General features: G+C 42.7%; 1 protein-coding gene across 7 annotated transcripts in view; it reads right to left on the minus strand.

Moving 5' to 3' along the window:
- fryl (FRY like transcription coactivator) overlaps positions 1-16,512 on the minus strand; it is a 318,781-nt gene that overhangs the window by 214,060 nt on the left and 88,209 nt on the right. Inside the window, exon 1 of one of the 7 annotated variants that reach the window (XM_033028312.1) lies at positions 4,930-5,642. The exons of the other annotated variants lie outside the window; for them this stretch is intronic. Coding sequence (XP_032884203.1) covers positions 4,930-5,005 — 76 coding nt within the window. The 5' untranslated portion in view covers positions 5,006-5,642. Of the gene's footprint in view, positions 1-4,929; positions 5,643-16,512 lie in introns of those variants that run through there. 7 annotated transcript variants of the gene reach the window in all.

Genomic DNA, 16,512 nt, shown 5'->3' on the forward strand with positions numbered 1-16,512 from the left:
ACATTAAGGCACTGAAAAAAGGTCTTAGCATTACCAAGAATGTATAGACTTAAGCTTGAGCAAAAAGCAAAGTGATGGAAGATCTCAATGGGTCAGGCATTATCTATGGGGGCCATGGACAGATGAGGATCCTGCCCGAAAATAGTCATTTATCCATTCTCTCCATTGATGCTGCCTGACCAGCTGAGTTTCTCCACCACTTTGTCTTTTACTCAAGATTCCGGTATCTGCAGATTCTTGTGACTCTATAAAAAAAATTATGGATTGATAACAATGGTGACACAAAATTTGCAAGCAATAGTCAAGAAAGAAGAGGCAGTGGCAAAATATAGAGTTTATGATGAGCATTAACAATGCATCAATCCGGTGAATATTTAGAAGAAAATATTTGCTTACCCAATAAAGGGTGTTGGTAACTTAGTTGGTTTCTTTATTGACAGTGGAAGAGTAAAGATGGGTGGTGGTGAGGTAGCCATGGAGAATCTAACCCTGTTTTCAGAGGAGGTTGCTCAAAGGCAACAACGCAAGGGAAATAAAAACTGGTCAGGGACTAATGGGGAACATCAGAGATAATGATGAGGATACAAGAGAAGCTGTTCTAACTACAACCAGATAAATGAGAACTGAACAGGCAATCCAACCCAGCTGGATAATAAGATGTATAATGGTGGAAGAGCAAAGGAGAATTAAGGTATTTATAATGGCATGATCAACTGTGATTTCAACCCATCATAGGCAGATAGGCATCAAATGCGACTTTGATTGAGATATTGCATGTTGAGGAAAGATTGGAAAGACTGGGCTTGTATTCACTGGAATTTAGAAGGATGAGAGGGTATCATATCTCTAAACATAAAACTCTCATCTTGTATGTGGGTGTGTGTGTGTGTGTGTGTGTGTGTTCGTGTATAATCACATCTTCTTGAAAAAACGACATGGTAACGGTAAAATTTTATTCCGATATTTTTTTCGTGGAGACCAAAATCGTCTTATCTGAAAATTTCATGCTTTATTTCTGGAGTTATTAATGAAAATGTTCAAAAATCTGACAAAACTTTGAATTTAAAAACGACTATCTTTCACTGATAACGTCACAATGGGTCTGCGTGCCTTCTTCCTCGCACTGCGAGTGATGTCACTCCTCCCCCCCCCCCGTTATTCAAAAGATGCAGCCAGAGCCTGATGTCGGGCCCTGGACTGAAGACCAAAGATCATAGCTGAAGACTGCGGTGGCCCAACTCGCGGTCCTTTGGTCGGCGCTCGCCCGCCCGCCACTTCGCTCGGGATCCTCGTGTCAGCGCATGGTGAGGAGGTTGTTGCCGCTCTCTGCCTCTGCCCTCTCTCTGCCTCTGCCCGCTACCTTCTGCCCCTGCCCCCTGACCTCTGTCTCTGCCCCTGCCCTCTCTACGCCCCTCCCTCTCCAGCTGTGCCTACGAGTTGGGGGCTACGCGAGAGTGGATAGGGCGGGAGATGTGGTAAAAGGAGCGAATGAATAATATTAATATAATATCAAGGGGGGTGGTTAGTGTGTATGTGTGTGGGGGGTGGTTAGTGTGTGTGTGTGTGACGCCACTAGCTGCCGCCCCTCCCCCGCAACCGCGCGTTGAGGGGACGGGACTCAATGGGTCCGACTTGGTCTCGTAAACATATCCAATTATAAAAGGACTGGAAAAGCTGGATGCAAGAAAAATGTTCCCAATGATAGTTGAGTCCAGAACCGGGGGCCACTGTCTAAGAATAAATGGGAGGCCATTTAAAACTGAGATGAGAAAAAACCGTTTCACCTATTCATTGTGATCATGGCTGATCATGCCTGCCTTCTCCCCATAATCCCTTGATTCCGCTAGCCCCTAGAGCTCTATCTAACTCTCTCTTAAATTCATTCAGTGAATTGGCCTCTACTGCCTTCTGTGGCAGAGAATTCCACAACTTCACAACTCTCTGGGTGAAAAAGTATTTTCTCATCTCAGTTTAAAATGGCCTCCCATTTATACTTAGACAATGGCCCCCGGTTCTACTCAACTATCATTGGGAACATTTTTCTTGCATCCAGCTTTTCCAGTCCTTTTAAATTTTATACACTTCTATAAGATCCCCTCATCCTTCTAAATTCCAGAGAATACAAGCCCAGTCTGTTCAATCTTTCCTCATATGACAGTCCCGCCATCCCGGGGATTAACCTCGTGAACCTATGCTGCACTACCTCAATAGCAAGAATGTCCTTCCTAAAATTAGGAGACTAAAACTGCACACAATACTCCAGATGCAGTCTCACCAGGGCGCTGTACAACTGCAGAAGGACCACTTTACACCTATACTCAAATCCTCTCGTTATGAAGGCCAGCATGCCATTAGCTTTCTTCACTGCCTGCTGTACCTGCATGTTTACTTTCAGTGACTGGTGTACAAGGACACCCAGGTTTCTTTGCGCTTCCCTTTTTCCTAATCTGATCAAGAGATGATATGGGACAAAATGGAAACCAGAGATGGAGATTGCACTTGGGAGTGAGGTGGTGGGTGAGGGCTGGCATTCAAAGTTTGGCCCAGTGAATGTAGTGTACATAGAGAACTCGCATCATGTGGTTATATAACGTCATAACATCATATGATATTAGTACTGCATACCGATTGGCCTTGCTGCCAGACTGAAATGAAGTTGTTTTGAAGTTCCTGTAAATATGGTGTTTATAGATTACAAACACCCCAGTTTTTTCCAAGATCTATTCCAAACTGAACTTCATTTGTCATTGCAAGTGAGAAAGAGAAGTGGGGATTTAAAAAGAGTGCTGGAGAAAAATAATACCAGGACTTACCCATGCATTCCACAATGATCCAAAAATAGGGATGTGTTTTGGCAGACTAAAGGACTAATGCTTCTGCATGCACTTCCAATCACAGCAAAATAGCTGCCAGATCTGTTCGAATTTGAGAAAGCAAAGATGAGTTGCATCAGCAGAGCATTTGGGAGGGAATAATTAATTTAGAGCAACTAGGAAATTTGGAGAGGATATTTACATAGAGTAGGTCAGTGGTTGCAAATGTATAGTGGCAAGTAGAGGAAAGAAGGTAGGCTACTGAGATTTTTGAAATAAAGTTTAAAAAAAGAGCGCCTTTCGAGTGGCAATCAGAAAAGGAAGGAGGAAGGGGGGGGGGATATGATGAATAAGTGAGATAATTAAAAATGACCTTGTCATTAAGACACCAGCAAGGCTACTTGAGATGGCATGGTCCAGGGGTTGACCAAGGATGAGTGTTAGGTAATTTATATCAAAGTAGGGATCAAGAGATGATATGGGACAATTAATTCAGACAATAAAAACCAGTAAATTGGGATGGTGGATGAAATCAAAGAGGATAAGAAGCTGGTCGATGCACAATCGGCGTGAGGAAAATAGTTGTGAAAATCTCAATGAGGGAAAAATCAATGCATGTGGATATTTTCTCTGGTGTTCTGCACTTATCTTCAAGTTAGTTCGCATATTTTCAAATTTATAGATATAATTTCCATGAAGTAACCTTTCAGTATCCAAAATATACAAAAAAATCCTTAGATTTGCATTATCTTGCTAGTTTGCCGCTGCCCGATCAATTTGATTGACTCATTCCATCATTATTATTACATGCCCCAACAGTAGCAATGACAATGTAATGCTGCAGTGAGAGATTGATTTGCTTTTTCGTCTCTTGAATTCTTCTAGCTCAACTCCATACTACTCTTCCTGAACATTGATAATCATCTTTGAAATCCTCATAATGAATTAGTTTCAGATAATTAATTCTCAGGTGGGTGAACTAGTTTCCATCACTTGGCCAGCAAATCGACCAATATCGCAGGTTAACTACTGCAAATGCTAGAAATTCGATATAAAACAGAAACACATAATTCAAATAGCATCCGTAAAGAGTTAATGTTTCAGGTTACTCTGAAATGTTAATTGCTTCTCTCTCCACAGATGCTACATCTACGCTGACTATTTTCTACATTTTCTGTTTTAACCACCAAAATCCCAACCTTCAGCCCTTAATTTTCGAGAATGGAGTTCATTAGAATATTGCTTGCTGTTTACTGCTGCTTGATCCACATATCTAAACACTCACTGACTGGACACTGCATAACCCGACTCACATTTGAATACTGCAGTAAGCAGACTTTACCAGAGAATTGTCATGCAGCATATTACATTCAAGCCGAGGAGGTGGCAATGATAGACAAAAGAACTTTCAACCTAGAAGAGCTGGATAGCTGTTTAACATATTGTTCTGAACAAAAGTATGAACTACCAGCATTCAAAATGTTGGCAGAAACTGTGCATACCACAGGCCGGCCATATTAATGTCACCCCATTGTTGCTGTTGAACTGAAACAATAATCAAACAGCAGCAAGCTATGTATTGGCATCTACACACTGAGGCAGCTGATCACACTGGAATAATAACTCTATATCTGGCTTTCTAAAAAGAATTTAGCAGCACAAAACAATATGTGAGCATTTTTACAGCGAATCTCACTGGCAGCAAGCTGAATAGCAAGCATTTCCCTCCTATCAATAATGTTAACCCCTTGCTGCAAAATTAATTTTGTATACAAATCTTTCTGATTATAATAAATTATTTGATAACAGGCAACCGAACACTCACATTTGAGTACAATCAATGCTGTGCTAGCAAGAGAAATCAAGCTTAAAATGGTACCTACTGGCTGACAGTATCAGAAAAATTGAAAAGTATTTAAATGAAAGGGCTTTGTAAAACAATGGATTACTTCAGATTATTTGCAGTAAAAGGAAAAATAATAGCAAACTGCACTGAATCAGGTCATTTAAGAGTTTACATTTGGGACACCATTTGTACATTTTACATAGCTCATGGTACATAAATGTAAATGAGATCACAGTTATTATTTGCACAAATATGATTGTATTTACTTACAGCTATTACTGCTCCAAGACTTCAGTAGAGACTTAATGCTGATTTCAAAAAACACAGAGTCCTGGAGGCTCAACATTATGTCTTTTGGTGAGCAGCAGTGACAAGAAGCTAAATCACAGCAGTTTTCCCAGCTGTTTATTTTATATCTTGTGTTGTTGTTCCCTCGCTCCTTTCAAAGACAGCGCAGTTCTTGCCTCAAGTGTCCTTTTTCATTATCATGCAGTCTTTCGGTATGACGCACGCTTCCAGTACCAGCAATCCTGAATGCAGATGAAGTCAGCAGCTGGCTGGAAAACTTACTCTACATTGAGGGCAGTTTGAAGGTCAATTTCACCTTCCATAGGCCACGATAACATCTTCCATAAAGGCTAAATTGTACGATTCAAACGCAAGGAGTGGTCTATAATGGCCAAGTCAAGCACTGCTTCCTATGATGTTGGTAAATACAGTGCAGAAGGGTGGAGCCCAGAACTGTTCTACATAAATGTTCAGTTAGCTACCAGAGAAATATAAATGCATGGAGCAGAACCACAAGAGTGCCTCGCATTGCCTTGGATAACTGACAACCTTTTACCAAGTCACAGAATTACATTCATCGGCACTGTTTGTTTCTGAAAAACCTGGCTCCAACGTCTTTTCAAAGCAGTGCATTACTTCCTACGGCACTGCCCACCCAGTCAATAATCAGCGACTTCTCAGCATGCTTGTGATGACGCAGAATACAGCGTCCCATTTAATCTAGCAAAAATAATGTTAGCTGCCTGGCTGTCACTTGGGGGAGGGGAGAAGGAGGAGAGAGCAGGGTGATGCAATCGATACTGTGGCTTTCTAGCCTATGGTGCAGCACTTCAGCTTCCTTACAACAATTTTTTTTCCACGGCTGGTTACACAAAATTTCTCTATTTCATAATTGCAGCAGAAGAGAAACGAATCTTAAAACATTCAGCAATACATTTTACACGTTTAATTTACAACTAAGACACTCAAGATTTTAACGCTATCATGTTATCTCAGCAATTAAATGTTTAAAATAATTTTAAAAATTAACAACAAGCAATTCATTTTTCAATGATAATCGTTTCCCTCTGGTTTCTTGCAAAAAGTTTCCCCCGGTTATAAAAATTAAAAAAACTGAAGATGTTAGAACAACAAAAACAATGGCCAGTATGGACACAGTGGGCCAAAGGGTCTGTATCTGTGCTATGTCTCGCTATGATTTGAAAGCACAAGATGCTGGAAACATTCAGCAGGGCAGGCAGCATATGCAGAAAGAGAAACCATCAACCATCAGGTTCAAGACTCATCACCAGCACCAACCAGAAAGGAGAGAAAATATGTTGATTTGCAGAGATATCTATTTCCCACACTTCTGCTGTTGGTACTCTCCTCATGACAGAGCAACCATAGAGATCCCTTGTATTTGACAGTCTATTTGACAACTAGCTCTTCCATTCAATGAATCATCCTTCACAATTTCCACCACCTTTAAAGAGATTCTTTCAAAAAGATTGCACCACAGGCACATCCTCCCCAACCTCCTCAGCATTCATAAGGTACTGGTTGGTCCTTTTGCAACAACCTGGTCTGCTCTTCCATGACCAAAACCTACTCAGTTTTAAGGTTCTTTCCAAGAAACCACAGGAAATTCAATGACCTGTCCTTTCATTTCTTCCCAGAGGAAGCAATTATACTTCATCAAATCTTGTATTCCGTATTTCCTTTTCACAACATGGCATCCTCCATATTGGAGAAACTAAACACAGATTAGGCAAACTCTTTGCAGAGTAGCTGCATTCATTCATCAGTGGTGACCCTGCACTTCGTATTGCCTTCCACGTTAATTCTCCATCTTCCCTCCCGCTCTGACCTGTATATGGACACCTCATTCTCCATCTCAGTGTTTAGAAGCTTTATATCAAATGTTACAACTTCAGGTGACTCGCTTTCTCTGTCTGTATCAGAGCAGGCCAGGTCATCTTTCTGTGAGACTAGCTCAGTTATTCTCTCTCTATTAGCACAGCCTGACCTGCTGGGCACACTCTGCCACCCTTCATTTCGTAACTTTTAGAGTCATAATTATATCTGATAAGCTATGGTTTATGCTGGATGGATGCTGGATGAAAAAAAGGTCAAGAGAACAATGAATTAATAGAATCAAAATATAACTAAAGCAAAATGAAAGTTTCAGATGGGCGGTGGCAGAAGATGGATGAAGTAATGGAAAGAGGAGTATGCAGGTTTTAATTTAAAATGAGGTTGTTCATGAACATGGTTAATGATGATGAAATTACACAATAACATCAATGTTCCCCAAAGAAACTAGTGGGCTTCTACAATTGATAAAAATTCGTCTGCAGACTGTAACTTCAAAATAGCATTTGGAAGGGAATCCCAGGTAGCAAAACAAGTGAAAATTACGAAGCAGTAATACAAGTCCAAGTCAATATGGTGTGCAACTTGAAGGGAACCCAGAATGTCATGATATTCTCCTGACTTTACAGATCTTGTGCTTCTTAGGGGAGGTCACAGGACTGGAAGTTGCAACTAAATCAAGTTTATCCTGGCATTACAGTGCATCATCTGGGCAGTGGGCAGGTGCTATAGACCTGCACGGGAAGGTAGATGCTCCCGCCCCCACGAGTCTCGGGCAGATGGGAAGGCAGTCCATCTAGGAGAGGGAAAACTCTGATTTAAATCCTCCACTGCCTTGTGGCCATATCCAGTCATGGAAAAGGCTCCAGGAGTAAACCTCATGAAAATCCGGAGTCAGAGCCCCTATGGCAGTTAGTTCATCGTTGTCTACAACCTCGCTCTGGCAGCTCCTGCAACGGCGCTGGTGCCAAACTGTAACGGCCCTGCTGTTCCTTTGGATCGATCAGCGACATGGAGAGGGGGGACGTGCTACATGGCCAACAGCCTGTCCTCCATATGACATCGCCCAGGCTTGCATCCGACCAGGATGCATCATCCATGGTCAGTCATGACCGAGGGGGGCCTCCTACTACAGTGCATCATGTAGATTGGACACAGCAATGCTGCAACTTCTGCCATCAAGCATTTGATAAAAAGGTTTTGAGCTGATGGGTGAAGTACCCAGTCACAGGTAACCTAACTTAGTTCACTCAACAGGTTTTTGCTCTCCTGCTTTGGTAACTTGACTGCTAACCTAATAAGAGCATGTTATTCTGTTTTCTATCTGTTAAAATAATTCCTTTAGTTAAGGTGCAGCGAAGATGCGGCAGGAAGGCTCGATGACCATAAAGCTTAGTGGAATGGCTATTCTCTCTTGTTGGAAATGGTCATTACCTAGCATTTATAACACATTACCTGTCATCATCAGCTGATCATATCATACTGCCACAGTCGGCAGTTGCATTAAATAGGAACCGTAAAGGAAGCTGAACATGCTTTCAGTGAATCACATTTCGCCTAACATAAAAAAAACTGAGGAAATATCCTAAAATAAAACAAAATGCTGAAAATGCTCATAGGGTTGGACATCATCTGTGGAGAGAAATAATAGTTAATATTTTTGGTTGATGACGTGCCATAACTGGGGTAATTGACCCGAAGAGTTAACAATGTTTCCCTCTCTATAGTTGTTGTCTGACTCATTGACAGAGCTACCAAGTTTTTCAGAGCATTTCAGTATTCTAGTACAGGTGCACAACCTTTTATCCGAAAGCCTTGGAACCAGACACTTTTCGTAATTCGGAATTTGTCGGCCTTCGGAATGGAAATTTTTTAGCATAGATTTTAATGGCTGGCTCAGTGGTAGAGTGCTTGGCTCATATCCGCAAGGTCGCGAGTTTGCGCCTTGATCCCGGCAGTTCCTCGGTGAGCTTTGGCGTGCCATGTTTAGCGCCAAACGTGAGCTTTGGTGAGCTTTGGTGTGCAGACGACATCCTGGAAAAAATGTCCGGTTTCTTCCAGGTAGGCGATATACCCTCCCGGGCAATATACCCTCCACCTCTCTTTTATGAAAGGGATTTAGTTCCCCTTTCTTCCAAGACTTTGTCTTGGGATTCCTACTCTCCCGCGCAATGTACCCTCACCTTCTCTTTTATGAATGGGGATTTAGTTCCCCTTTCTTCGAGGACCGACCGGAGGTTCCGCTGTCACCTCTGCGGGCCGCCCTCGGTGAACGTCCTGTCTCCTTGTCCCTGGGATAGTAGGGGGCGATCAAACAGCACAATACCCCCCTCCCCCTCCAACTCCAGAGGAATCCGCTCCCCGATGGGCCGCTATGGCGACAAGTGGCAGTTCGCCCACAGCCCGAGCTGCGCGACCCCAAGAACAAGACATACCTTGCACACTATCAGCTTCTGTCCAGGAGCGTGTTCCTCTGGAGTTAGAACGGGGCTGGAGTTGCTGATCTGGGATCTCCGTGCTTGCAGTGGGCCTGGGGGTCGGTGTCCCGATGAGGGGGCGCAGCTCGGGCTGTGGGCGAACTGCCACTTGTCACGGTAGCGGCCCATCGGGGAGCGGCTTCTGGTGGTCCTGACGTCTCCGGCCAGTTTGCAATTTTCCTCTGGAGTTGGAACGGGGCTGGGCTGCTGCTGGCTGTGGGTCTCTGGGATCTCCGTGCTTGCAGTGGGCCTGGGGGTCGGTGTCCCGTTGGTCCTGACGTCTCCGGTGACTGGCACTGACCTGCTGGCATTGCCGACGTGAAGACAGTGCAAAGCCCCCGCGCCGGTGCAATGGGCTGTGTATCGCGAGTCTACCGTGGGAACTTTTTAACTCAGCAGGCAGGCAGCAGCATATTGTCAATTATTAACCCTCCCGCGCAATATACCCTCACCTTCTCTTTTATGAATGGGGATTTAGTTCCCCTTTCTTCGAGGACCGACCGGAGGTTCCGCTGTCACCTCTGCGGGCCGCCCTCGGTGAACGTTTTCAAGGACCTTTCTTCAAGGACCGAAAAAATGTCCGCTATTCGGAGGTTTTCGTTATTTGGATCTTCGGATAAAAGGTTGTGCACCTGTACCTGAAAATCAGTATTTTGCTGAGGAAATCAGTCTTTTTACGAGGTGTCACATTGCAGAAAAAAGTGTTGTTTTTTTATGTGCGGTCATACCCATGTAAGAGTACAAAAATGCATAACTTTGCTACCAATTGACATGTCTTTGACACACCTTACTTGACAGTGCATTAATTGCCATCTCTTTCTATACTGCTGTTTGAACGGCTGCTTCCTGTTTTTAGTACCAGATGATGATGTAGAAGCCATTTTGGAAGCCTCCATCTCCCTCCCTCGCTCTCTCTCCCTCCTTCCTCTCTTTCCCTCCCTCACACTCCCACCCTCCCTCTCTATCTCCCTCCCTCTCTCCCTTCCTCTTTCCCTCCCCTCCCTCTTTTCCTCCCACCCTTCGTCTCTCTTCCTCCCTCTCTCCTTCCTTTTTTTTATCTCCCTCCCTCTCTTATTCCCTCCCTCCCACTCCCTCTCTCCTTCTTCCTCTCTCCCCCCCCTAACAGTCTGTGACCCATAGCGCTATGTGTAAAGGCAATAGCGCTCCAACTGGGACCGCTATTTTTAGAACCCATAAGCGCTGTTCTTTGAAATTCCCACGCATTAAACTGACAGGGCTGTTTAAACCTGGAGCGGGACAGGCAGATCAAAGCTTCCAGATCTTGACATTTAAAATACTAATAGATTTAATCCACTAACATTTTTAGAGGTACAGTATGACTTTTTATATGCTTGCATTTAAGCAGCAAGATGAACAGGAAGTCGGGCTGATTTAAAAAAAAATCCGTATTTTACAAAGCAAATCCGTACATCCGTATTCTGAACGCATTTCCATACAAATTATGGAAAATCCGTACTACTTGGAAGCTTTGCATTGAGAATTTCCATAATTTTCTGCTTTATTTCACATTTTCAGCACATGCGGCATTTTATTTTTGCCATATTGAACCTTCTGGAAATCCTCAAATTTGATTGCCCATGAACCCTGCTGAATTAGCCTGTTCTAAAGATGGTACAGTTTATGCCCCTCCTTTGTCAGTTTTTTTATATGAAGATATGCAAGTAGGAACTGCAGATTACTGCAGATGCTGGTTTAAACCGAAGATAGACACAAAAAGCTGAGGTAACTCAGAAGGGCAGGCAGCATCTCTGGAGAGAAGGAATGGGCGACGTCGTTGAGTCACTCCAGCTTTTTGTGTCTATCTTTTTTTCTATGATGCTCGCTTATATTACAAGATTAAGTGTCCACCACAGAATGCATCAATATCTTTGGAGAATAAAGAGATTTAAAACTAGAAAAATTATATTTGCTCTTATGCGACTAACAGCATGGAAGCCTGCAAAGATATAGTCTGTACATACGAGATTTAATTCATCCAATGATAGCATACACAATACATTTTAGAAAGCATGTGTGCCCTACCCCTATCAGGGATTTTGTATTCAGGGGTTGCAAATAATATGATGTTACAAACATTTCAAAGATATATCATTTTAAATTAACTGCAATGTAACTATACTGGAAAACTAAGGGATTGATGGTGATAAAACATCTCAAATGAAATTGCAGTCAGCAAACAACTTCATGGTTCAAAAATTTAGACTCGCTGCACAAGGCCCCACCTAAATTGCGATATCGCAGATTGTGCAATATCATGCCGCTATCACAATCATTTAATATATCCTGCTTAAACAGGGAGCAGCATCAACCAGTATACATGCCTTTTTCTAACGTCTCATAAGCCTTTGTCTATCAATTGAGATGGTTTTTGGCACGCTGTATTTCATTGGTCAAAGAATTGAGTGCAGTCTATCCTTGTTATTACAGACCTCTTTATAACAAATTTCAGTTCTAGCAGACAAAATCTGTTGTAGCTGAGGTGACGTTTGTATCAGGAACAAAGGACAGAGTTCGTCGCTTCACAGTGACCGAAGGTGGTTGGAGTGAATCATGTCTCAGTCTGTATTTAACCTTCCTGTTGTACTTCCGGTGGCGCTGGTGACAGCAGCCTCCACCTTCAGCCCGGTATCTTTTTGTTTTTTTGTTTTTTTAGTTATGTTAAAGTGTGTTTTTTATGTTTTTTTAAATGTCTTTATGTGGGGGAAGAGGGCACGGTAAGGGGGATACCGTCCTTCGGTCGCTTCCTGGAGAGGACGCGACTATTATTCGAGTCGCGTCTTCACCCCCCCAGCGGCCTACCTACTGGATTGGCGCGGCCTTTCCTGCCGGGATCGACCAGATCTCCAGCAGCGGCGGGACAGCGCTGTAACATCGCGGGGCTGGCGATGCCTTACCGGGGATCGCCGTCTGGAGCCCGGAGTGCTGGACCTGCTGCACCGACATCATGGAGCTGCGGTTTGCGGAGCTCCCAACGCGGGCGGCGCTGATCAACAACGCGGGGTCCTGCGACTCCGCCCGGCTCGGCCTGCGGACTCGGGAGTTGCGGACTCCGGCTGCGGGAGGCGGCTGATCAGGAGGTCCGGGCCGCTGAGGAGGAGGATGTTCACCGTCGGGGATCGGCGTCGGCGTTCCACCAGCCCGGCGTGAGGGCCTGAACATCGGGCCTCCCGGTGCGGCGACTGCGGGTGCTCGGAAGGCCCAGGCCACGGATGAACATCTGGGAAGATCGGAGGGGAGGCTGGCTGGACTATGGTGCCTTCCTCACCTTGGTGCCAATGTGTTATGTTGTGTCGTGGACTTTCTGTGTTTGTGCTTTTCTTTTTTTAATTCAATTTTATTTTTAATATGTTTTATTATTTATTATTTATTTATTTTTATGATATTGCCTGTAAGGAAAATTCATTTCGTTGTCTCTAATTGAGACAATGACAATAAATTTGAATACAATACAATACAATTATTGTGCGTCTTGTTTTTGTGTATGTTTTGTTGACTGTTTTTCCAATACTGTACACATTTACCCTCCTCACTTGGGTATAGTGGACAATCGGCAGTAACAAACACCAATGTACATCACCACCACTCCTGAAACAAGATCACTGGATCATCATGCTAAAGTAGGCAGTCGATGCTTTCCGATTCACACAATAAGAGGCCCAAGTCACTTTCATTGTTGATTCATTCAATGAAGCATACAAGAAATTGGCTTATAGCAAATGCTTACAAAAATGCTCACTTCATTTTACAAAGAAAAACAAATTACTCCAAAAATTCACTGGGTCACTTCTTTTAAATATTTAAGTAGCTTTGCCATTAGGTTTCTTCTTGCAACACATTTCATTGAATAATTACAGCATTTTCTAGCTAACTACTTAACAGTGATCAATGTAATTAATTATTGGCAAGGGTGGCAATGACAACTTCCCTTCTGCTTTGAATATTTTCACAAAATACATAGATTAATTATTTTAAACCCAAAATGGCCGACTGCCACGCTAAACTCAATGTTTTGCAGTTTTGTTTTGCAAGTGACTTCACTATATTCTTGTAATTCCAATGAATGGTCACCTTCCTGTTCATATTAGAGCCAGAAGGCATGAAAGTAGCCAATGTTATTCCTTTGTCTAAGAAGGGAAGCAGAGATAATTCAGGAAATTATTGGGTGTGGATTCCCACGATAGTGGTTTGGAAAATATTGGAGAGGATTCGTCGGGATAGGATTTACTCTCATTTGGAAGAGAATGGGTTACTCCAGCACTTTGTGTAGTTTTTGGCAATGCACTGTTCTATGTTCTAACTCAAGCTCGGATTCAGCCGCGGGACTTGCTTACCATCACCCGGCGGGATCACAACATCGGAGGCCTGGATTGCCTCAGCGCAGAGGGAGACCAAGGCGGGAAGAGACAATGACTTTAGGCCTTTTTGCCTTCCATCACAGTGAGGAGGTGCCTGGTGGACTCATTGTGGTGGATGTTAAACTAAGTTGAGTGTGTGTTTTGTTATTTATTCTATGTTATGACTGCAGGCTAAACCATTTCGTTGCACTGAAAAGTGCAATGACAATAACATTGAATCTAATCTAATCTAATCTAATACAGCCCTGAAACAAGCATTTTGGCCCAATTTGACCGTGCTGATCTTGAAGCCCCAGCTAATCTTGTCCAACTTTTCTGCTTATTGTTCATATCCCTTTAGACCTTTCCTATACCTGTCTAAATGTATTTTCAATGTTATTATAGTACCTGCCTGAAATGCATCCTCGGGTTCCTATTAAATCGTATTCCTCTCGCATCTCATTCTTGTTTCCCCTACCCCGAGTAAAAGACTGCATTCATCCTACCTATTCCCCTCATAATTGTATACACTTCTAAGATCACTCCTCAGTCTTCTGTGCTCCAAGGAATAAAATCCTCATCTACTCAACACCTCAGACCCTCCAGTCCTGGCAACACCCTTGTTAATCTTCTCTGCGCCCTTTAAAGCTTAATGGCATTGTCTTATATCATGATGTGAGTGATATGCTCTTTTAAATCAAATCATTAGTCTATATTTTGAAATAATTCCATCCAAATAGATCATGAAGCAAAATAAATGCAATTACAATTCTCAAAGTGTTCTCGCATATGTGTGAAAACAGAAAGAGGAACTGCCTATATGGAATGCATGACGCAAGAGTATGAATTTACCTTTTTCGGCCTCCTTTCCCTTAGGTTTGTGGATACATTGCAGCAAATCATGGACATTTTTGACTTTGCAGGAAGTTACAGGATTTTTAAAAATACACTAATTGAAGCGAAGGGAGGTCTAAAAAAAGTAAATTCACCTGCGGCAAATTATAAATTAAACGGCAATACAACTGATAGACAATTATAAAATATGGTATTTAAGTGAGTAACTAAAAGGTGTACTCATTTTTTTCATTGTTTATGTCCTCTGAGAGCATGTTCCATATATGCCCCCTCAATTTTGGGGAGCACTTTAATTATTATACCTTGTGTTGAATAACACATCTAATCTCACAATGATACCTTCAGATTTTGTCAATCTGCTGTAAAAAATATCCTCAAATTAAACAACAAATGCCGAGTCATTATCTGTGATTGCCATAACACAAAATATTTGGCAGAATGCAGGTACAACCGGGAGAGGAAATGCAATTTCCAACCAAGGAGTTCAGTTCCAAGCCTGCAGTGCTTGAATAATATTTCCAGCATCTGCTCTCTTTCACTCACTGTCTCACAGAATCAATATTTTTTTCTATTGAAGAGGCAATGAATCATTCTCAATGCGCAACTATTTCTGATTGAAATGGAGGAGAAAAGCTACTGTATCTTTCAATATTTAAAACCAGTTATATTTGATCTTTGCTCTGTACCATCAACTCTGTACATTTAAATACTTTTTTTAAACCTCATGGAGTGATTTAATAAAGGGTAGCTGCTGCCTGTGATCAACATACTCAAAAGGCAGACGAGTGGCATCGATCAATGCTAATTATAGTTACTTTCTCTTAAATATTCCCCTCTTCTGCAATATCCACTGAAGCACTCAGCACTTTACAGTAGTGTGTCTCTCTGGTGAAATAAACAATTGCCGTGTCCATGTAGCATTTACCACGCACGTCATGACTCTAAGAGATCTCACCATGAATGCATAATGGGGCTTTCTCACAGGGCGACTTGACGCAAGATGTAACCAGAGTGAAGTGGTCGTGGTCTAGCACGATATCACACAATATAACGGGGGGTAGATAAAGAGTTCCCACGGGTACTCGGCATTTCTGTTATTTGTGCGAGTGACTTGTCCGTCTCCCGAGCTTTCCCGTTAAATCTTGAATGAACATTGTGAACTGTGAAGTGTTGTTAAATCATCACGTGGCACAAATGTCACTTTTTTTTCCACACACTATAAATATCCTCCCTTGGTTGAATTGGCTCATTTGGAGACATGCCTGTACTAAGTAGTTTCGAGTACAGGATGGTGGTGTTTTTCATTGACGCGCTGTATGCAGCAGCCCTCTATGTGAATCGAGGACACTTGCGTGAAGGCAGAAGGGTGAGATTAATTAAAAAGAGAATTAAGAGGAAGTCTCACTGGGTGAAGCCCATCTTTCAACGGAGACCTCTATTTGGACAATATGATAAACTGCTTAATGTGCTGTGCGAAGAGGATAAAAGTGCATTCACAAACTTTGTCAGAATTTCATCCGAGCTCTTTAATGAGCTGAAGAATAATTTGGGACCTCTGCTGAAGAAGACTGACACTGTAATGAGAAAGGCACTGGAACCAGGGTTGCGCATAGCAATCACCCTCCATTACTTGGCCTCAGGCGATTCTTATAAAAGTCTATCTTACAACTTTCTTGTCGCCACCAACACCATCTGTGGTATTGTCCGAGAAACCTGTGAAGCGATCATCAAATTTTATGCAGCTGAAGTGATGGAATGCCCCCAGTACACCAGATGCATGGAAGAGAGTGGCGCTGGGGTTTGAAAACAGTTGGAACTTTGCTCACACATGTGGGGCTTTGGATGGCAAGCATGTGGCAATTCGTTGTCCACCCAGAGGTGGCTCAAATTATTTCAATTACAAGAAATTCCACTCAATTGTACTCTTGGCGGTGGTTGATCATAACTACAACTTCCTGTATGTGGATGTGGGCACACCTGGAAGTGTTGGTGATGGCCGGATTTGGAAAGAAACCTGGCTTGGA

The sequence above is a fragment of the Amblyraja radiata genome, chromosome 1, assembly GCF_010909765.2.
Source record: "Amblyraja radiata isolate CabotCenter1 chromosome 1, sAmbRad1.1.pri, whole genome shotgun sequence".
Classification (NCBI taxonomy): domain Eukaryota; kingdom Metazoa; phylum Chordata; class Chondrichthyes; order Rajiformes; family Rajidae; genus Amblyraja; species Amblyraja radiata.